A 23,285-nucleotide genomic window follows, 5' to 3' on the forward strand; every position below is an offset into this window, starting at 1 on the left:
TGAGGTTGGTAAAATGAGGACCAGAGGGTTGGGGGCAAGAGGCTGTAAAACCACTCAGAGAGGGCTGTAAAGCACTGTAAAGTGGCATATAAGTCTAAGTGCTATTGTTAGTGTTATTTCATGCAATAATCAATTGTCACTCCTATCACTGAATAGGAATTTGGCCTGCAGAGAGCCAATATTGGAGAGTTTTTGAACATCAACTCTTCTTCCAGATCTATCACCATATATGTATGAACTTTGGGTTTTGGCTTGGCTGTCCCAAAACATTTGAATTTGTTCTATGTTGAGTCTCTTGCAGACTCAATGATATTTCTTGCAGATACTCCTGTGCCCCATTGTTCCTATTTTGCTGTTGCTTGTAGCCAGTCTGTGTGATCTACTTGCAGCAGTTAAACATTGTTTCTTGAGCTTCTTTGCAGAAAAAGCTGTCTGTTGCTGTCTTCTCAGTTCTGGATTTGTAGCCTTTATGCTTACGGCTTGGTCTTTAATCCCGCTGTCTCTTTCTTCAACTTTCTGCTTTTAGCCATTAGTAGATTTTGTTGTTATCTGCTTTGCCTGCTAGTTGTTGCTGTGGTTGTAAGATTTTGCCTTGCTATGTTTCTTTTCTAGTCTTCATTTGGTCTTTCCTGTTGGTCCCTCCAGTACTCAGGAAGCCCTCATGGGGTACTGGCTTAAGTGCATTTCCTTCAGATATTATTATTTCACCTGCTTCTTCAACTGTCTGGTGTCCCTGCAACAGTCCACACCCACCGATGCTCCTTCGTTAGAAGAGTCTGTCAATGTTGCTGAGCGGATGGTTTTTCCGATCTTCTGTCCAGGCCTTTGAGTTTTGCTTAAGTCCTGTCAGCTATTCCAGCTGCATATCTAATGACCAAAATTGTCCAGGTGTCTTGATTGCCTTGATGGTATTTCCTGCACTGAGCTTTAAGTCCTTCACTCTCCTTGTCTATTCATTTCTCACTTTCTTCTTGAATTCAGTGACTGAGCTTGCAGGATGCTGAGGTATTTGTAGCAATTGTTTTCATTCAGATTTTTGATGCTATTTCCATAGGGTATTTTGATTCCTTCATTTTTTTTACTATTTTCCCCCCTGTTGATGGTAAGATGGCACATTTGCCCAGCCCAAACTCCACTGAAATATCTTGGCGGTATATATTCGGACAGTGATGATCGGGGATTTGGTGCTTTTCTATACAGCTTCAGATTGTCCAGATAAAAAGAAGGTGGGATGGCCTGTCAGATGTTTTTGATATTGATAGCCATGGCCTGACTTGTTCAGTGTTCAGTGTAATATGGAGCACTGGCATTCTTCCTAGTGCGCAATGGTTTTCAGCTTGATGTGATCCCATGAATCCCATTCTTATCCTGTAAATTTCTCATGGTAGAATTATGAAGGCTGATTTTAGTCAAGGAGAGGCCCACAGATCTCTGGATATTGTTCAAGGTTGTTGTTGTTTTAAGGTTTCCTGATACAGTGATGTGACCAAGTATGTCATGCCTCTCAAATCTGTGTAGTGAGAACTTCACTATGGTGAAGTTTGTTTTATAAGATGGGTTTGGCGCGAAGTAGCATGTCTATTAAATGAAACAACTGGCCCCAGTTATCCTTTTAATTAGATTAAACAGGAGGACAGTTGCATTCCCTCACTGGCTTAGGCAAAAATTCAGACAATCTGCCAAGAGGCCAATACTTTTCCACAACCAGAACTATTCTAACAACCGGCCTGGCTTTGAGGATGTCATAGAAGAAATGGAAAGAAACCCGGGAGCAGATACGATGGGCTGCCCAGAGGGAAGACCCCTTTCCTTTTAAAGGTTTCTCATACCTTAGAGTGGAGGGTGCCATATCTCCTGCTGGCGTCTTCCAGTTTGCTCTCCACTAATGTGCTGGTGGCTAATATCTCAGGGCACAGCTCCCCTCCTCTTGCAGCAGCCACAGCCTTCTCGGCATCCAACACTTTCTGCCCTGACATCGTGACAAAGCGCAAGTCCCCTTTGTGGGAAATCACGTCTTCAGAGAAGCTGCTCTGCTGGAGGAGCACAGGCTGAAGGGACTCCAGACTGCCGTCCCCTGCACACACCTTCTCCAAGTCTTGCTCGGCCTGTTCCAGCCAGGCGGCAAACTCTTGGTGGTCCCGCAAAAACTTCTGCAGCTCATCGCGGAGCGCCTGCACTTGTTTGAGCTGCCCCTCTGTCTGAGACAAGGAAGCAGCATACTGGTCCTTCAGCTCTCCCAGACTTCTTTGCAGATCCTGCTTCTCTTCCAGGGTAAGATTGTGGTTGTGCTTGTCCAGGAAACCCTGGGCTGACTGTGTGGCCAGAATGACATCTTGTTGGTGGGAAAGGAGCTCTTGGTGATGGACCTGGAAGGAAAACATTAAAAGAAAACTACATTAAAAGTATATCAAACCAGACTACCAATGGAAAATTCAAAGCCAGACCCCGCAGGCCAGGAAGAGGAATCTCTGGCTGTTGTCCCAGGCTTGACTCGCTCCTTCCCAACAGAGGGAGCCCAAGATTGTTTTAGTTATAGACTTGTCATATAAATATCCACAGGAATGCATCCGTGGCTGCTTCCAAACAACATGGAATGCATCCTAGTGGAGTGCGATACAAACAAACAGTGGATTCACTGACGGAAAGGGGACCCTTGATTGCCCCATTGACCCACTTGGAGGTAAGCCTCACAATCCCCTCAGTAAGTAGACGGCCTGGAGTTGGAGCATTCCCAAAACTATCTACCAGTCCAGACAACGGCAGCAATTTGACCTGTGTTAAAGAATGAACTGAAAGCCAAGGATGGCCATTATATGACATGGGTGAGATGGGACCCTGCCTCTCAGCCTTGAGCTGAAGTAATGGTGATGCTGCAGTTGATTCATTATTCTCAGAGAAACTCCCAGGCCAGTTAATAGGGATGAAGAAGGGTGCTTTGAGGATGCTCTGGAACAGAATGTCCAATTCTGTTGTCCAATTCACTCACAGAACCTAAAGATTTACATTTCATTTCCAGAAAAGAGCTAGGATGCCCTTAGGATTAGAGCCAAGGCAAAATCTATACAGACTGGGTAACAGAGTCTGGGAAACAGTGCTAAAAACGAAATGACACAAATGGATTCATAGCTGAGCCAAGATGTTACTCAGCAAATAGATGCACCAACCTTCAAACTCGTGTAGTGCAAATCAAGATTCTCTTCAACCATTTCCAACAAATGGCCATCAAGGGCACCTTGGACTCTTCCGCCTCCATGGCTTCCACCATCTTTTCCCACCGGCCACAATTTACCTTCTGGGACCCCTCTAGACTTCTTCACCGATGCCACCCAATGTAGAAGGGATTCAATCTTATTCTGATTTTCTTCAAAGTCTTTAATCACTCTAACCTGGGGTCAAATTTTTGAGAAAAGACAACAAAATAGCAAAATTCCATGGATGTTACTAATCTGTTGCGGCTGGAGTGGGCTGCTTTGAACAGGCTGGGCAGCAAGGATAAGGCAGAAATCACTTCCTTGAACACCTTCCATAGCAGTTTTGACAGACTCTGCAACGAGCAACTTACATGTATTTATATAATTCAATCTCCTCTTAAAATGTGGTGACTGAACCAGGTGTAGAGGTGGAGGAGAGACCATCCAGTCCAATCTCCTACTCAGTGCAGAACCCACCATGGCCTCTCTAACAGGAGATCCTCTGGCAATAAAAGAGCTGAAATTACCCAGCCCGTAGTACTGTCCTACCTTTTCTGTCTGTTGTTGCACCACAGAGCTCACAGCACTTTCAAGCTCCTTCTGGGCGGCCTCCACCCTTTCCTGCAGAGACAGGTGCTGCCCCTGAGCCTGGTGGAGCTTTTCTTGCAGGGATTCCAGCTCTCCCAGGGGCAGTTTGATTCTGTTCTCCTCCAGAAAGTCCTCTGTCGCCTTCAAGACGCTCGTGAAGGAAGCAGTCCGGCTGTGCAGACTCCGACGCAAGTCCTGGAGAACAACAAGCAAACCCTTCTGCAAATGTTTAGGAATTGACTTTCAAGGCTGGCATTGCAACTCTCTTCCAATCACCTTTTCCAACCTATTCAGTCAAAAAAGATCTCTTGAGCCACCCATTAAAATCTTATCAAAACTTACCATTACTTTTACATTTTGATTTTATTCATTTATTCAACCCACCAAGCAGACTAGACCAGAAAATCAACTTCCCAGGAAGGCGAAACTTACTTTTATTGAGATTGGCTACAATAACCAAATCTTGCAGGTCTGACTGAGCCATATCTCCTTCTCCTTCTTACCCTCCTGTGAATCAGGGAGGCCCCTGCCTAAGCCACTTCCACATAGTATCCTGCAGTTCTGGGTTTGAAAAATCCTTCAGCCCCTTTTGCCTAAGGAACGGTCCCTGCGTATCTCCACTCGTCTTCCTGGCTCTCTAAAACAGCATTTGTCAACCTTGGCAACTCCAACTGCTGGCTGGGGAGTTCTGGGAGATGAAGTTCCCAATCTTGAAGTTGCCAAGGTTGACAAATGCTGCTGAAAGCCTTGATGGTCCCCTCATGGAGAGCGGGAGAGGGAAGCTGGGGTGTGGCACAAAAGTTCTCCCACCAGGCCCCAAGGAAAGGTCCCGTCTTCCGCCCAGGGTCTTCCGGGCGGCCTCCTACTTACGGCCACATCTTTCTGGCTTTGCTCCAGGACAGAGAGGTCTTCTCCCGATGCCCCTGTGGTGGCTGCTTGAGAACCCTGCAGCCGGTCCTCTGCCTGAGCCATCCAGGTGCACATCTCCTGCAGCTTGTGGTCTCGTATAGCTTGTTGTTCTTGCAGCGTCTACATGGCAAGAGGGAGTTTTTAACAATGAAGCAGGAATTTGTTAAGCTTATCAGTTAAACAAGTAGAAAACAAATAAGGCCAGAGAAAATGTAAAACAGAGAAACAGAAGCTGCTGGAGGACAAGATGCACCGCCTGTCCCTTGCTCTCTCTTGCTCACCTGCACCTTTCCTCTTCCATGCCAATGTTACAAGTGCGGCTCAACTCATACTGCAGGAGGGGTGGGGGGGGAGAAATGGATGGAGCCAATCGGGTGTTTGTCACCAGCCTAAGGAAATACCCCAGTCAATTTTTGTTTGCCGTCTTGAAGGGGAGGAAAAAAGGGCCATCTACAATGACTTAGCACGACCGCAGTGACCCACAGGAGGTCATTGTATGTGCATGTTTGGGTATGTGAAGGAGAGCAAGAGAGAGAAAGATTCCACACAAACAGACGTCTTTTGGCCAGCCTTCCCCAACTGGTGGTCTCCAGGGGTATTGGACTTCCATTCAGACCATCCAGGTGGGCCGGAGATGGTGGGAGTGGAGGTCTAGCACCCTTGGAGGGTGCTGGGTTGGGGGAGGCTGCTCTGGGCACAGAGTAACTTTCAGGTGATTGAGCATGATGTGTGTGACCCTGGACCCTCCTTCTGTCAATGCTTGGCCCCTTCTGATCCGTGGGCCAAATGAGTTGTCCTGCTTTCTCTGGCAGTCTTAAGCCAAACAGCAGAAGCAGTTGGAGAAAGGGAGTAAGGGAAGCTCTCCTCAAAAGTGCTCTCCGGCAGTGTACGGAGATCTTCCGCATTAGGCATGGGACACATTCAATCTGAAAAGGCAAAGCACATTGGTTAATACACACAGAGACAAGAGGCAGAACGCACAGTGGGACAGAGACCACTGTTAAACAAAAAAAAAAACAACAAACCCTTCCCTGAACAGGGGAGGTGGGCAGAGGGTGGGTGAGCAGCAGGAACAGGATTGTGCCCAGAAGCGTGGAGGAAGGCAGGCAGCCCAAGGAGGAGGCTGGGGTGAAACCCAGAAGCTCCTTTGGGGGCAAAAGTAGAGCTGAAAAGACGTTTTGATCAGGGCCACTGCGTTTGAGCGGGGAAAGACTCCCTCTTCCCTCTCCAACCACAGCCTTTGCAGACGTTACCTTCTCCCTCGGATGGGAATGAAATTCCCCCCATATTCCATGCATGCACGCGCGCGCACACACACACACACACACACACACACTTAATTTAAAAACCTACCCATCCCTGCCCCGCTTCTCTCTAGCAAGGAGAGGAACCCAGTCAACTGTGCCCCCACCAAAACAGGGATGTTGGCTGAAGATTTTGTGCTGCTATATTTTTTTTATAGAGAATCATGATAAAGTTAGGCAATTTGAGCATTGGAATTAAAATTTTCAGAAAACTTCTGAGGATGCATGCCTCCTTTAAAAGAAAAAAATAGTTATTTCCATATTTTCCTAAAATAGAAGCAGTATTGTGTAAGAATAGGTACACTGCTGAGTTAATTTGAAATATTTACAGATATTTCAATAAAGTATTTTCTAGTTTATTTGGAAGTTTGTATCTAAGCAATAATTGCACTACAATCATTTAGTGAATTTTGGTGCACTAAATTTTAAATTATTTCAGTGTATAAATTTTTCAGTTAGAGAAAACTCAAGATGTGCATTTGGAGCAAAATCCAATACTTTTAACTGGAAGAATAGAATAGAATTTATATAGAAGTCTTCTCCAACGATCTGCTCTCAAAATCCATAAAGAGCCCACCAACCTGAAAGGTTTGGGGACACCTAACGTAGGACGGCTACCTTTAAGGATGGTTTTATATGTAGTTTTTTCATATGTAATAAATTAGAGGAGCTCGTGCTAATGTACATTATGAACGATTTCCAGCGCATCTGTGTGACAGCCCAGAATAATAGAATAATAATGGAATTGGAAGATCTTCTAGTCCAGGGCTGTCAAACTTGATTTCATGGAGGGCCACATCAGGGTGGTGTTGACTTTTTGGGGTGGGGGGCAAGGCCTGGCCTGGCCAATTCGACATCAGGTTCCCCCTATGGTGGCCTCCTGCAACGGCGCTTGGGGGACCGTGTGTGCCCCCCACCCCACCCCCGAGTTCCGTTTTCGCCGGCAGAGGCACCGTGGGCTGCTCCTTTGCTGTTTCTGGGGGCCCCCGGGGGCCAGATCTAAGCACCGCACAGGCATCCCTGGGTTTGATACCCCTGTCCAACCCCTGCTCAGGCAGGAGACCCTCTCCCATTTCAGACATTCAGAATGGGTGTCCATCTCAGGCTATTCAGACAAAATGAAATGGGAGACAGGTTTATTGGTGTGTGTTTGAAAGCTAACCAAAATGAAAGCAAGGGGAAGTCACAGCATTCATGTAACTTTGGGGGGGGGGGCTGGGAGAAATTGTGATAGCCCCCAAAGAAGTACAAAACTTAGCAGATTGTCTCCAGAGCTGGTTTTCATCTGTTGATTCCAAACTGTTCAGATTGGCAGCATTACAACAGAGAGAATCGATTTTGGTTCCTTTACATGCTTGAACTGGGGATGGCCCTGTCCATCTGTCCTTGCCACAGGCCATGAGAGGGCTAAAGTTTCAGAAAAGCTCCCATGTCCTTTTTTGACAGGTAAGAAATTCAGGGAGGAAGTGTCCCAAAGAACGGGGCCACCATTGAGCAGGGCCGTCACCTCCTCTGCACCCAAGAACCTGATGATAAAGAGGTGCCCTCAAAGCACTTCCAGGCCAGTCCAGACTGATGGGTTGGTTTTGTTCCTGGATACAGAATAACGGAGTAACTGATTTGGAAGGGACCTCAGGAGGTTTTCCAGTCCAACCCTCTGCTCAAGCAGGAGACCCCACACCATTCTGGGCAAATGACTGTCTAGCCTCTCCTTAAAACCTCCAGTGATGGAGCACCCACAACTTCTGAAGGCAACTTCTGTTCCGCTGGTTTATCCCTCTGACTGTTGGGAAATTTCTCCTAAATTCTAGGTTGCTTCTCTCCCTTCATAAGTTTCCATCTGTTGCCTCTTATCCTGCCTTCTGGTGCTTTGGAGAATCGGTCAGCCCCCTCTTCTTTGTGGCAGCCCCTCAAGTATTGGAACTATCATGTCCTTCTTTTCACTAGGCTAGACATACCCAATTCCTTCTTCACCTCTGTTCTTCGTATGTTTTAATCGCCAGTCTCTTGATCACCTTTGTTGTTCTTCTCTGCATTCTTTCTAGGGTCTCCAGCAGAGCTGTAACCAGTATTCCAAGTGTGGTCTCACCAAGGCACCATAAAGTGGTATTAACACTTCTCGTGATCTGGATGCTCTTGCGCTGTTGATGTTGCCTAGAACTGCATTGGCCTTTTGCAAAGACTCTGGCTAACCTTGGGATCACGCTCCATCTGTTGTGGCCTCTCCTGCCTGCCTGCCTCTCCTCCCAGCCCTCTAGACATTCTGCTCGGTCTTCCTTGCCCAAGACTGTTCTATCCACCAGCACTTCTTGATCAGCCGTGCCAAGGGAAGGAGTCCTTTTTGTGCTGAACTCTGCTCTGCTTTGTCAAGAGTAAAAGCCACACATGCACACACAACCACAACCACACTGCTCCCTATCAAGGACAAGGCAGCCCAGAAGAAGGAAGTCCACCCCGTCATCTCCTCCATCAGCTCTACTGGCTGGAGACAGACCTGCAGGACCTCAGTGTGTGGGGTCACTCTCTCCAACAACTCCCGAAAAGACCTCTGCAGGTCGTTCAGCAGCCTCAGCAACTGCCCGCTTTGCTCAGGGTTCAAGTCTTGCACGTGCTCAGAAATGAAGAACTGGGTATTCGAGGCCGTCTCATCAAGTTGAGTTTTAGTCTCTGTCAGGGGCTTTGTCAGTTCCTGGCCATATCAAGAGAACACAAAGAGAAACTGTTAGCAAGGCAAATTATTCGGGGGCTGGGCAGAAATTACTCAACTGGAAGAAACCACATCACAGCATCATCTTAGGTTTGGTTTATTGGATTTCTTTTTGCTCTGAAAGTCAGCTTCTGTTGCGTTCTTTCTCTGGCCAGAAACAAACCGACATCCCTGGTCTGTTGGACTCTCAAGAGTTTGTTTCCTCTGAAATAATCAAGGCAGTGCATATCACAAGGCGGGGTCTTTCAGTGACCTCATCCAGAGCTCAATTACATCAGTTAGGATACATATATATCATGAATTAGCCATGCCTCTTTCAGAGCACCACCATATTTGCAAGTGCACTGGAGATGTTTCTCCTGCCATATAAGGCTAAACATTTTAACGGCACAGTCCTGTATTCAAACCGTATTTCGGTTGTAGCTAATTAAAAGTAACTTCTTACAACTTTCAATCCTTTCTCTGCCATCAAGAGAAAGAAAAAGGATCAGCAGCCCTTAATAAAATGGGATCCAGTGCTAGTCTCTTTTCTCCAAAGGAAACGAACCCCTAACCTGCTGCATTGCTCTGGAGCTCTTTTCACAGTTCAAGGAAGTAAGCCATGTCTAACAGGATTTGGCTGAAACGGGACTCCCTCTTTTCATGAAATTTGTATCATAAACGTCTCTGTCTCGGGAGGAAGGGAACAAATCCAGCATCTGGGATCAAACTCTAGAAAGGAAACTTTTTCGCAGAACTCGTCATCATAGATCAGTGGTGTCAAACTCGTGATGACGTGACGTATCGCAACTTTTCCCCCCTTTGCTAAAATGGAGGGGGGGGGCAACACATGACGCATCGCCCTGAGTTTCACAGCCTTGCCATAGATGGTTACAACCCCAAAAAATCACTGCAGATTATAATGGGTCCTGGTTCAAAGCAGTATTTATAAAGGTAAACACACGGGTGGTAAGTTGCTAGTCATCATTTGCCCATCCCTCACCTCCTCCCACTGACGGGCCAAAAGCCCCAGTTGCCAGGAGTGGGGAGAGGTTCATCCAAGGGAGTGGACAGAACTGGACGAGTCCAAGTGTTGTGGGGAAGAACAAGGAAACTGGCACAAAAAACCCACCACTTTTTGCCTGGAAAAACAGACAGCAACTTCAAGTATCAGAAAGGCAATTCTGGCCATTGGATGCCAGTTGCCAAAGGCTCCTGGGAAGCATCTTCCACCAGACCCTCCAAGGGCATCTGGGTGATCAATGCCTGTTATGTGCAATGCTGGGAGAGCCATGCGGCTTAGTTCCAAAAGATGCCTTCAGCTAACCGGAGAACGAATGGTGGTGGTGAGGTCTCAAGAGATGAAGGCAGCATGGATAATGAAATGTCACCTCCACCAATTCCCACCCACCCATCCCGTCCCCAAAACTGCCTGGTCCTCTTGCAGACAACCTTAATGTGGCTGTTGCTATGGCTACCTTGCATCGTTGGAGGTAGGGGGTCCAACTGCCGGCCTCGGTCCCAGCACTGGATCCAAGGGCATTGAGTTGCTGGGCGGCGTCTCTCACCCACTTCAGCAGCCCTTGCAGCCTGCCATGCAGTTCACCATGCCGAGTTTGGATTTTAGCCTCAGAATAAAAAGAGCGCAGAGAATTAAAACCGCTATGTAAACACAAAAGCAAAACCAGGTTTAGCGAAAGGCATCAAATCTTCAGCAACAACAGTCACCCTTTCGAGACAGGGGGCAATTCTGAAAGGAAATTCATGCCACAGAGGGAGACTTTCCCTCAGAACTGTTCTGGTCAGCAGGCTCACAAAAGAACGGCCACAAAGCGAGTTACACATTCTAAGAAAGTGCAGAAAAACAACTGAGGAAAACTGCAAGTACCTTTCTCAAAAACCTTTTGCCATATGGGCAGAAAGGTACCAGGAAGTGGGAGACCCTGAGTTCAAATCCTGCCTTAGCCATGAAAGTCAAATGGATGATTTGGGGCCAATACCTCCCTCTCAGCCCAACCTACCTCCAGGGTTGTTACAGTAGGGAAAACCAAAGGAAGAAGACGTGTGGGATACGTTTGGTCCTTGATTAATTTGTAAAAATAATAACACTGGGGTACACATAAATAAATAAGTGAAGTTTGTAGGAGAAAAGAAAGAAGAAAAGAAATCAGGGTTTGGATGGACCCCCACAAATAAAGGCAGCTCCTTAAACTGGTCATAAACTCGGACAAGGACATTCTGTTGGAAGAAGAGGCTCCAACTGCCTCGCGGAATTGGACCTGCCCTCAAGAGAGAGACCTTCCCGCCATTCAGCTGCCATGTCAGCAGAAAACCATCCGGGCAAGCCTTTTGTTGGACCCAATGCTGTTTCCCCCCCCCCCACCTCTCTTTGGGGTCTCCTGACTTGTCGTCCCCCCCCCCACAGGGGGCAGAACGGCTTCTGGATGGCGCCACTTTGACACTGGGCAGCCAAGGGTGATTTGGGATGGGGGGATGCTACGGAGATACAGAGGAAAAGGCTGCTGCCCATGAGAGTGGGGAAAGGCCCAGATGCCTCCCTTCTGGGATGGAGATAAAACATCTGGCAGCAAACAAGAGAACATTTCAACTTAACGCAGCAATAACAAATAGCATAGAAGCCCAGGAGCCATTAATGAATTGGTTCCAGTCAGCCATCTTTTTTTCCATTTCAAAATAAGGCTCCACTCTTCTAATCAAATGAGCTCCTTAGTGGTGCAGTATCTGATTAGTGTGAGAACGCGTGTACATATGTGTGCGTGTGTGAGTAATATTTATTTATAAATTTTCTAGAATATAAAAATATATATCAAATTTAAGTAGTGCCCATCTCACACTCAGTATGCAGGTATGCCATTTCTTTGTACCAACATGCTATGTATGAAAAACAGAAGCAGTATTCTATTGCAGGAAGTTTATTTTAACAGCCATTTCTTTTTTTTAGGAACTAAACTGCAGCAAATTTTATTGCAGCAGGGCCTCCCAAATCCACCTGACCTTATGGAGGTTGAGCTCCACATGCCCACTTTGGGTTTATGGAAAAAGATTTCCCAGATCAACTGCTCTGTGTCACATGTGAAGAAAAAAAAGAAACCACATGGAATAACTATCATCTTTCACTTTCACCCAGCCTTTTTCTAGAGAGTTTGAGTGCCAGAACTGTCCTACGCTTGATAAATTGTTCCCACCAGGAATGTGTTTGGCCCTTAAAGAAGGCAGTACCTTTTCTGCTTCTGCTGCAGTGTGAAGGTTTAGCAGCCAAGAAGTCAGAATGTCACTGACCGAGCCGAAAGACTTCAAAAGATTCTTGGCGTCTTTCTCCAAAGCCCTCAGTAATTGCTCAGGGACCTCCTGAGGAGAGCTGGCCACGAGCCCTTCCACAGCTTCCAGCTCCTCATTCACAGGCGCTGACAGATCCTTCAGTTCCCCATCCAAGACCTAAGACGAAGAGGATGCTGTTAGACTAAGCAAAGCAAAGTGTTTCCCAAGTCTGGAATAAACCTCTGCCTGCCCATTCCAGGTCACCCTAACCCTGCCCAAGCAGAAGAAGACCCGCAGCTATGGCATTGGCTTCGCTGTCTGAGCAGGAAGTTAAATTGGAGCCAAACAGCTGAATTATATAAGCCAACCCCTCGGGCTTTGCTTCCCACAAAGCTCCTCCTTCCATGACAATGTGTAATTAAACGTAATTAGAGGAGACTGGGCTTAAGACTGGGCTTCTTCCCTGAGGTCTGTAAGAACCAGGTGGCACAATGTGACTTTTATGTCTTTTCCTCCACAACTTTTATTTTTGGAGAAGGGAGGAGAAAGACGGTTACAAATACATCACATTATAAATGTGCTCCAAGGGTGTCCAGAGCCCAATCCAAACACACAAACAAGGCAGGAAGCAACTGCAGTCATCAAGAGCAGGACTCGGCTACAAGCAACTCCAAGTCCACCATCTTTGTGGTTAATTACAGAGTCCACCCATTTTCCATTCTTGGCCCAGTGGACATTAGGACTCAAGCACCTGAGGGCAACTTGGGAACCAAGAGAAGGGAAGGAAGACAGGCAGACACGAAGAGCTGTTAATCATTTGGAAACTGAGGCAAGGATACATCCCTAACCTACCCAGTTCGCCTGCTTTTGGCAGAGCCATATTTTTCTAGTCCTGGACATACATCCCAAAGACTGGCAACTCCACCCAACTAGCAGAGGAGAATGGGCTGTGCGGGGAGTTGGGAAGGGCTTGGGGTCCACAGGGGAAATTTCCAGGGCTTGGAAGCTGCTAATTTGAGCCCAAGGGATCCTTCCATCCCTGGAATAACAGAATCTCTTCTCTGGGTTATAAACCCTCAGGTCAAAGCTGTTTTACCCGGAGCAGCACTTGGTTTTCCTTAGCTCCCCTGTTCCCAGCTGCCCAGGAGGTAAAGGAAGAATGAAAACTGAAGCAAGGAATCTTCCTTTAACCAACCCAGCATTGTGCTCACTGGAGCAGCTACAGGCCCAAACCACCATGGCTCCTAGTCCCAGCCTCCGTTGACTGCCTAGCCCTCCTCGGGATGTCCTGCCTGCAGAGAGCCATGATGGTGGCCCTGGGGGCAATGTTCGAGAACCGTTCCAAAACCAGAAAGGGCAAGGCACACCCTAAGCCTTGGAAAAGAAGAAAGCACCAGGAAGAGGTTGGGGCTGGCTCCTCCATGACTCCCTGGGGTGTAAGGGGGGAGGGGAGGGAAAACACAGGCAGAGCTGCGAGATTCTGCTACAAAGGGAGCCTACGGTTCTAGTCCCCCCCTCCCCCTCCCCCGGTGGGATCAGTTTCCTGTTTCCGGTCAACCGGTGTCCTCAAGCCGAGCAAGAGACGCGCTTTTCTGAGGTCAGGGCCTGCTTCTCTTACCTCAGCCTGGAGAAGCAGCTCCTGCAGCGCTTGGAGGTTCAGCTCCGCCAGCTGAACCCTCTGCATGCGCATCTCAATGCTCCGCACTCTGGAGAGCAGCGCAACTAGCCTTTCGTCATAGTTCAGGCAAAGCCATTTGCTGGATGGAGCCTGGAAGAGCAGGAGAGGAAGGGCAGCACTCTTTAGCGCAGGAGGGATATGGACGGAGAAGCATGGACTTCGTTCCATGTATACACTATTACTTCTTTCTAAAAATATCCCAGTTTCTTTTCTTCCAATCACATTTTTTAAGTTAAAAATCATTTCTCAAAACTGTAGCAAATATTTCTCTGGAATGTCCTCACCTTCTTAGATCCTTTCCAAAAAAATGTTTACCAGTCCCCATCAAACTGACAATATTCCAACATTGTATTGAACTAGTTTTTGGATTTGACCATATCAAGTTCTGGCTTTTGGCTGCATTATTGTTCAATTTAAACATTTTAGTGCAGACTTTACCCTTTATGCTAGATAATTTACAACACTGATTGTGCACAACTTTATTAGCTGCCCTCTAGATTTTGATCCAGACAGGAGACAGCAAGTAAGTATAGTTAAATAAGTAATAAAATAAAGCAGCTATAAAGCTGCATAGTTCTCAGCTTTGACAGTTGAAGGAGAAGACGAGGGGATTTGTTTCTGCAGTTTTCTTGGCGAGATTTCAGAAGTGGTTTTTCCATTGTCTACTTCCTAGGGCTGAGAGAGAGGGATTGGCCCAAGACCATCCATTTGTGCCTAAGGCAGATCTAGAACTCAGTGTTCCCCCAGCTGGGTCCCTTCACCACTATACTAAAGTGGCTTTCAGACAACTTTCACTAGGTATCTATTTTGTCTTCATAAATTCTCTAGTTGTCTAGTTAACTCACAAGATATGCATGAGCAACCATAAGATTGAAATTACCTACCTTGGTAGATGTGGAAGCATCTTGACATTTCTCTTCTGTATTTTCAACCATGCAGGAAGAATAATCAACATTCCCAACTTCTCTGATTTCTGCCGATTCCTGCTGCATGCACAGCTTTTCAGAAGAATCCCTTTTGCTTTCTGGAAACTCCCTGTCTGGTAGCATTTGTCCCTCTGGTCCAATAATGTCACTTTCTTGCCCCGACTCTTCTGCTTCTGAAGACATGGACGGCTCTTTATGATTAATGTTTTCATCTTTTCCAGATACTTCTTCTTGTATGAATGATGTCACAGAGAATAAGAACTTAACTTGTCCTCTAAATTTTTTCTGTTCTGAAGATCTTCTGGTTGTGACTCAGAAGACCCAAAGGATTCTGTATGCTTGGGTACCTGCTCTTCTGACCTAAAATATTTTTGCTTTTTTTTAAGCAATATTTGTTTTTCTATGGTCTCTATTGAAGAATCTCTGTAAAGTCTTGCCTTTTGTGCAGAAACCTCTTCTGTTGCATCTCTCTTTGGGGCAATATTTATCTTTTTGTCACCTATAATGCTCTCTTCGGTTCCAACATACTGCTTCTCTTTCCTGCCTACCTGATGGTCGTGACTTTTAACTTCACCTCTTTTAAGTGGGCTTGTTACCCCACCAGATGGATTTTCCTGCAAGGATTCTACACTGCTAGGGATTAACTCCCCCTTGATTTTTCTTGTCATGGTGGTGTCCCTGGAATTTGATGAGGAAGCGCTCTGTTTCTTAATCTTTTTTGCTTTCTTCTTCTTAATAGTTTTTGAGTCAACACTTTCCGAAATGCTGAGTTCATGAGCTTTTAGTTCTGAACCTTGACTTGGTAGCTCCATTTTGGCATCCCTAAGGAATGTGTTATCAGCCTGCTTCTTGGACACAATCTTGGTAGATCCTTGTAAATGTCTACCATCGTCTTCTTTCTCTTGTTGAATTATAGAACTGAGTTCTTTGGATGCTACAGATTCTATGCAGAGGGTTCTATTCGCTATTTCAGGGCCAAAGGCTACACAAGCACTTTCTTCTGGCTGAACCACGTTTTCTTTTTGCTCCTGGTCTCTGTTAATCGTGCTACTGTCCACAGGGGAAGTTCCTTCTAGTATCTTTTCAGCCTCTGGATTACTTCTTGTTTGCCTTTCTGGCTCTCCTTTAAAAGGTTCTTTCTTCCTCAACTTATTTTTCTTTTTACTATTTTTTTTCTGGGTCTTTATTCTCAGGCCTTCAGCTGGGTCCAACATGAAGGCAAGCTCAGATGCCAGTTTGTTCTCCTCTAAAAATTGACTGACCGAACTGTCCACAGTTGGGACAGTAGAAGGGGGTGGGGGACTCGATTCGTCTCTCTCCGTCTTCCCACCTGCTTCCAAGGAAGCAATGCCAGCATTGGCAGAAGCACTGGAATCTGTTGCTTCAGGTGGCATCACCAGTTCTTTGCTACTAGGATATTTATGAATGGCATCATTTTGCAGCAACCTCTGGGGCTCAGGGCCTTTACGCTCTTCTAAATCAGGTTCTTGAATTGCCCTGGCTAATTTGGGGGTGATTAAGCCTTTTTCAGTGGCCTCTTTCAAGGTTACCCTCTTTCCACTCTCAGCAGTAACAATCCCTCCAGCCAAAATCTGATTAATAGCAATGGTCTTAGCTGTATCTTCATCTAGAACTTCTTTTTCCAGAGCAGATGCCAATGACAGTCTTTGGCCAGTAGAAGTTTCCAGGATGCCACTTGTGTCTGCCTGAGCCTGCAGCAACCTCAAAGCAAGTGTGGGGTCTACTTTTCCAAGCTTAACTGCCTGAGAACACAACAGTCCATCCCCAGTCACCTCATCTCTTATGTCTTGAAAGGGAATAACTTCTAAGTATCTATGCCCTGACTCAACGTCAATTTTGCTTCTTCTGACCAATTCTGAATATGGGACCAATCTACAGTTTCCTGGATAAAGAATAGCTTCCTTCATTTCAGAGGCGACCACTGCTTGTCCCATAACTAGTTTAGATATTAATCCTTTCTTAACAGCTTCCATCAATGTAATTTTCTGGCCAAGACCAGGGTCAAATATGCTTCCAGTTGAGGCTTGTATTTCTTGAACTTTTCTTTGAAAATCTGAGCTGATTAATCCAAGGGATATGGCTTGAGGTAAGGACACAATTTTGTTCCTTTCAGGATAAATGGAATGGTGTAGGCATATGTCTTCTGCCTTTTTGAGATCTTGGTAGAGGTTTTCATCAATCAATCCATGTTCCATAGCATCCTCAATGCAAAGCCTCATGCCAGTCTTGTGGTGAAGGATGCCTCCGTTGGCTATCTGCTTAGTTAGGAGTCTAAAGGCCTTTTCCTCACTCAGATGTCCCTTTTTTACAGCCTGAATAATAGTCAGTGGTTCTTTAGTGTGAGGATCCAAGATACCTCCTATTTCAGCCTGCAGAGCAATGAATTTTTCTTTAGTTGTGTCATCAGCATATTTGCCTTTAGATGCTTTCTCCAGCTTCTTAAGATTTTCTTGAGTGGATTTGTGTATTAGGCCAAGGTTGGAAGCCAAAGTGACTGACATTTTTTTGCCACGCTTGAAATCAACAATTCCTCCAGTAACTATTTGTGCCTCCAGAATTCTGGTAGCAGTTTCTTTATCCAATAGCCCAAACTCAGATGCCTCCTTGATGGAGTAAATGCTTTTGTTCCATGGGTCAATAATACCACTTATGGTTTGGTCTGAAGCTAATACCTTCTGGACAAGGTTCTCATCCATCAACCCTGCACTGATGACTTCTTCAGTGGTTAATGACTCAGAGGTCTCTGCATCAAAGAAGCCGCTAAACATTTTCATCTCACCCATCACTTTAATGGCCGTATGGCTGGGCACAGCTCCGCAGGCAATGGCCTCATCCAGGAGCATCTTCTTCCCTGTCTGTTCATGAATTATGCCACCTTCTTGCAGCTGCATTAACAACCCATTCAGAGTGCTGTCTTCCGTAGACAGTTTTGGCAATACAGAAGTAGCACTTTGGTAGGCAGGAACTACTCTTTCGTCTGTGGCCATCTGCTCCCTTTTAATATGTCCATCTACAGGTTTCCCTTCGGCTGGAATAAAAAGGCAATCTGTTGATCCATTTTGCACTTTTCCCATGCTTGGCCAGTTGGTAGCCTCTGGCCTCCTATCTACTCCTGCAAGAGTCACATCTTCTAAAATGTGAGATTTTTCCATCTTTTCCAAACTGTCAGCACTCAAATCTATTTGTCTGACATCACTTTTTCCCATTTTGCTCTCTTGCTCTTCCAATGTCATCTTTTCCTCTTCTGACAGTTGCTTTTCATGCTTGGCATCTTCCCACTTGACTTCTTTATTCCTAGTTTCCATTTCAAAATTGGACTTGCATTCTTGCAACTCCATTTGACTCTTGTTCTGCATCATCATCAAACCTTGCTCTCTTCTGGGGTCATCTATCCCACTTTTGAAGTCTCCTGAAAGATCAGCTTCCGTTTCTTGTTCCTTCACATTCACAAATTCATTTATATCTCCAATTTCCAATTCAATTCTTTTGCTAGGTAGAGAAATGTGGGGTTGCAGATTTTGTTCCCGTTTGTTTTCTGATGCAGATGAATCAAGTTTCTTCAAAATTATTTTATTGGGGGATCCAATTTCTACAATTGTGGCATTCTTGCCAACATCCTCACACCATTCTTGGGGTTGCATTTTGCCATCTTCTAAGAGGTCAATGCTAGAGCCATTTCCTTTTGCTGGCACCAGGATTTCGGACAGGCTATTTAACTCTTCATCTACCAGAAGCAATTTTTCACCATTGTGGATGTTTACATAGCTGTGAGTCATCAAATAGAGCAACGTCCTTTCTTCACAGCTTCTTAAGGGATCCTTGTTTTCTTCTCCATGACCTGCTGGTTGAGCAGAGGAAGAGCTTCTCCTTTGGAAGCTGCTTGAGGGGCCAGAAAGGGGCATCCCTGGAATGAAGTCAGGGAGGCAAGTTGATTTTAATGTTTTGGCAACGTCTTTATTCAGGATTCCACAATCAACAGCCTTCTTCCATGGAAGGATTTCATTAGTCTCTGCTTCAAAAAGTGCTTTGATATTTTGCCTGCCTCTTAAAATTTTATCAGCCAACTCAGAAGTTAGGGTACCTTGCTCCAGAGAATCCATAACAGGCACAACCTCTCCTGACTCGGGCCTCACAAGTCCTACAAACGAACGAAGGGATTCCAGGATCATCACGGCAAGCCTTGATGTCACCAGGCCTCCCTCTATTGCTTTCTGAAGTGAAAGTCTCTCTCCGGTAAGTGGATCTACGATGCCACCAGTCTGCAATTGTCTGACCAGATCACAAACCAGTTTTTGTTTAAGTAAATGATGTCTTCCAGCTTCCTCCACAGTTAGCTGGCAATCCCTTTCGGGGTCCTCAAGGCCACCAGCAAAGAGATGGGCCCCTAGTAATGCCATTGTCACTTCCTTTTCCACTAGTCCTTCATGAACTGCAGAGAGGGCAGCGGCTTCTGGGCCTGACTGCAAGCTTAGCGTCCCACCTGACGCCTCCTGTTTTATTGGGAACAATTTCAGTCCAGTCTCCTGGTGTGGGACGCACTGCTGCAACAGATCATGGAAGCTAATTTTCTCAGCTGAGTTTGGGTCAGTCAAAGCCTCCTCACAAGATTTTAAGCAATTTACCAACTTCTCATGAAAATGGTTGGTAATGATGCCTTTTTGAAGAGCATCTTCTAAACCAATTTGCTCATGGCTGGAAGGATCTATAAAGTTTCCAGTGAGAAGCTGTACTTGTGCTATTTTTAGCCCAGTATTTTCACTGATGATTCCATTTTTGATAGCAGCAACAACAGGATGAAAGGGGCTGTCTTTGAGTTGCATGTTCTGGATCAGCTGGACAGCATCCTGCATTTCCTCTAAATGTTGGTAGATCTTGCCATTTATTACGTCTGTGGTTAGGCATTCTGCTAGGGAGAGCTTTTCACTGACACTGGGAACCACCAGACCAGCTGTGACCACCTGGACTTCCAAGAGGAGAAGGCCTGTTTCTTGGTCTAGGAGACCTTTTTGCATGGCGTCAAAAATAGAGAAGACTTCCATTGTGCCAAGATCTAGCACTCCAGCGATAGCCTCGTTTCCCTGGGACAGAGGAGCAGGGAAAGGAAAGAGAAAAAAAAATCAGAATCACAGGAATAGTGGGCCTATAAATGCATCCCAGTCCAAGATGTCTCAGTCATCTAAAGCATGGTGAGTACTGAACTAGAGAGCAGATCTTAATTAGGATGGTAATTTATATGTTGTATGACCTAACATGGGAACCATTTTGCAATTTATTTTTCAGTTTGGTGCTCAATCTAGCCAGGCAGGCGAGGCACTACTGAGACATTTTGGGCACCCAGCAAGAGCAGCAAAGCAGCAGGAGCACCCTTGCAGCCATTTTCCCCCGTGGAAAAAGACAGAGAAAAGGAGAGAGAAGCATACTAAGAACCACAGCCATGCACTCCTCGTAGTCCCCTTTATTCCAAGGAGGAGACAGGAAGCACGGAAGGACCACAACATAGCTCACCCATATGGACCCAAGAAAAGGGAGCAGGAGACAGCATGCAGGAGACCCCAAAGAGTCAACACGTCCCCTTTTTGCTTTGCAGTTTCACAATATCCCTTTGACTGGTTTGGGAGTGGCAGCCTAGAGGAAGGGGTGCAACCAAGAGTTTTCTACTATCCAAACACGGCTTTCTTAATTACAAAACACTGCCGTTCTTCTAAAGCAGGGGTGGGCAAACTTTTTGGCTCGGGGGCCGCATTGACTTTTAAAATTTGACAGACGGGCCGGGTCAGCACAAGATTTTTTGGGAATCGCCCCCCCCTTTCCCCCTTTTCTCCTCCTTCCCCTCCCCTCGAAGGCCCCCTGAGTCAGGAGTTGCTACTGCCAGTGCGGCTCCGCGGCTCCAGTCCGCGTTGCCTCGGGAAGGAAAGGCAAAAAGGAAGAGCCGTGGCGGTGCTTTGCAATGGCAGCAGCGGCACCGGAGGCTCAGGCTCAGCGGCTCCTGGTTTTGCCTTTTCCTTCCCAAGGCAACGGGACTGGAGCCGCGCTGAGCTGCGCCGGCGGTAGCAACTCCTGACAGCGCCAGCCAGACACCTGAGCGGAGCCCAGGCGGAACTGCCTGTTGCTGCTGCCAGAGCACCGCCGGTCACCTCCTCCAAGCAGCCCGCCGCCCGCCCACCGGGCTTCCCTCCGCCCGCGCAGCTCGGGGCCAGGCGCGAGCGCCCACGAGTTAAAAGGAAGCCAAAAGTTGCTGGGAAGTTGCTCGGGTTTCCGGGCTTCAGGCTTAAACTTTGCACAGGCAAAGTTTGTAGGTGGGGCGTCTTCCCACCGAGGAGCGGGAAGGGTTCCGCCCGGCGGGGCGGGCTGCTTGGAGGAGGCGATGCGGCGGTGCTCGGGTTTCCCTCCGCCATGCAGCTCAGGGCCAGGCGCGAGCGCCCGCAAGTTAAAAGGAAGCCGAAAGTTGCTGGGAAGTTGCTTGGGTTTCCGGGCTTCCAGGCTTAAACTTTGCACAGGCAAAGTTTGCAGGCGGGAGCGTCTTCCCGCCGAGGAGCGGAAGGGTTCTGCCGTGGTGGGCGGGCTGCTTGGAGGAGGCGATGCGGCGGTGCTCCGGGTTTCCCCTCCGCCCGGAGCGCCGCCGGTCGCCTCCTCCAAGCAGCCTGCCTGCCCGCCCGCCCGCCGGGCTTCCCCTCCACCGTGCGGCTCGGGGCCAGGCGCGAGCGCCCGCGAGTTAAAACGAAGCCGAAAGTTGCTGGGAAGTTGCTCGGGTGCTGGGAGCAGGCTTTTAAAGTGCCGCCCGAGCAGGACCGCCGAGCCGGGAAACAGGGCACCAAGGCAGGGCAAGGCTCCACCAGCAGCGGCCTAGCTTTGGGTGGCTCCAAGCAGCCCGCTCCAAGCAGCCCGCCCCGCCTGCCGGGCGGAACCCTTCCCGCTCCTCGGCGGGAAGACGCTCCAGCCTGCAAGCTTTGCCTTTGCAAAGTTTAAGCCTGGAAGCCCCGGAAAAAAAAGGGGGATCGGCGGGGACTCACCTTCGGAGAGGTCGCACTCGAAGGTGATTTCAAACTCCCAGCCGAGGCCTTTGCAAATTTCTTTTCTTTCCTACCCCTAGATCGCTCCGCACTGTTTTGCAGCTTTGGGGGCCACGCGGCACAGGGCAATTTTTTTCGGATTGGACAGACCAATGGCAGCGATTTTTTCAGGGCGGGCGGATTGGACAGACCAATGGCAGCGATTTTTTTTCAGGGGCGGGCCGGATTGGACAGACCAATGGCAGCGATTTTTTTTCAGGGGCGGGCCGGATTGGACAGACCAACGGGCCGGATGTGGCCCACGGGCCGTAGTTTGCCCACCCCTGTTCTAAAGTCTTTATAAGCCATTCTCACTTAACATGGAAAAATCTAAAATGGCGCAATGTTTGGGAGAAGTTAGTTTGAAGCAGTGGAAAGAGCTGAGCTCTTTCATAAGAGATCCTAAGATGGAGTCCTCCTTTTGGCTCTATCCCTCCTGCTCAGCCCAACCCACCTGACAGGTTTCCTGTAGTCATGGGGAAGAGGGAGCATCCTGTACTGTCTCTTGAGTTGTAGGAAATATTTTATTTGGATTTAGAAGCCACTCAATTCCAAGGGACAATGAAGCTGCATATTAAATACAGCAAATGAATACATGTGGCTTGCCCTTGGAGGACCAAATTACCTGCTTACCATTAACCACCTCCCCCTGCAAGCACACCTGTGAAGAAATGTTTTCCAATCACAGGGGAATTGGGCCTGAGTCCACTGCAAATACAATTCTACAAAGTGATCCCAATGACAAGGCTGCAATTTAAGCGGATAGTCTCCCTTCCACTACGACATGCTGGGAATCTTTGCATCTTGGAAGTTTTGGACTATTAGGACTGCAATTCTACAGGTGAGGAAGTTGTGGAGCATTCTTCCGCCAAATGATTCTCCCGTTAAACCCAGAACTGCACCCTGTGGACCTTCTCCTGCTCCCTGGGCCAAGTGAGGCAGGATGGCAGTTCAGCCGCAACGAAGGCCTTCCCAGTCTGCTACCACCACAGTCGTGACTCCAGGCGCGCACAGTCAGATATTAAAACAGGAGGGAGAGAGAAGGAGGGGCGTCAAAAGGCTTCTTACTTACCCGAGTTGGGGGCTTTGCCGTGAGCAGTTAAAGACAGAGCCTTTAGGTAGCAGCTCAGCCGTATGGCGCACACAGTGTGAAAGCTGGGGGTTAGCGTCCGGCATGCGACTGTTTGTTTGCACAAAAGTAGAGAGAACACCCATACAGAGCCCAACCCACACAACTGGCCCACACTTCTAGAGTGAGAAACTCCAGGAAGGTTAGTTTTTCAAAAACAACAACAGAAAATTGTAAACAAGGATGGTAGTTATTCTGAATAGTAAATAAACACAAAACAAAACAACAGGGACACATCATCATGCTCAATGCAGAGGCTTCTGCTAGTTTTGGTGTTTTGGATGTGCAGTTCTGTCTGCTCCACCCATTGCCTTGAAACCTGAACAGTCCCTCTGCCCACCCACCCCAGGGTTGGAGGTCTTCCATAAGCAGAAATGTTTAAGAGGTTCCATGCAACCATGAAGCACCCAAACCAAACTCCAGGATTTCGTTCTTATTCCCATGTGAAATTGAAAAATACCCCTTGGATTCCTCTCCCTCCCTCCATTTCCCCAGAACCAATGACAACGTGTTCCGCATCAGGCA

General features: G+C 47.3%; 1 protein-coding gene across 1 annotated transcript in view; it reads right to left on the reverse strand.

The window, feature by feature from the left end:
• MACF1 (microtubule actin crosslinking factor 1) overlaps window positions 1-23,285 on the reverse strand; it is a 294,628-nt gene that overhangs the window by 114,608 nt on the left and 156,735 nt on the right. Inside the window, 10 exon segments of the mRNA XM_087970253.1 lie at window positions 1,830-2,366; window positions 3,165-3,386; window positions 3,741-3,974; window positions 4,650-4,808; window positions 8,487-8,681; window positions 10,157-10,306; window positions 11,919-12,134; window positions 13,576-13,725; window positions 14,520-14,821; window positions 14,824-19,660. Coding sequence (XP_087826379.1) covers window positions 1,830-2,366; window positions 3,165-3,386; window positions 3,741-3,974; window positions 4,650-4,808; window positions 8,487-8,681; window positions 10,157-10,306; window positions 11,919-12,134; window positions 13,576-13,725; window positions 14,520-14,821; window positions 14,824-19,660 — 7,002 coding nt within the window.

Source organism: Notechis scutatus, chromosome 8, assembly GCF_049901735.1.
Source record: "Notechis scutatus isolate UNSWTSFEM ecotype Mainland chromosome 8, rNotScu1.2, whole genome shotgun sequence".
NCBI classification, from domain to species: Eukaryota; Metazoa; Chordata; class Lepidosauria; order Squamata; family Elapidae; genus Notechis; species Notechis scutatus.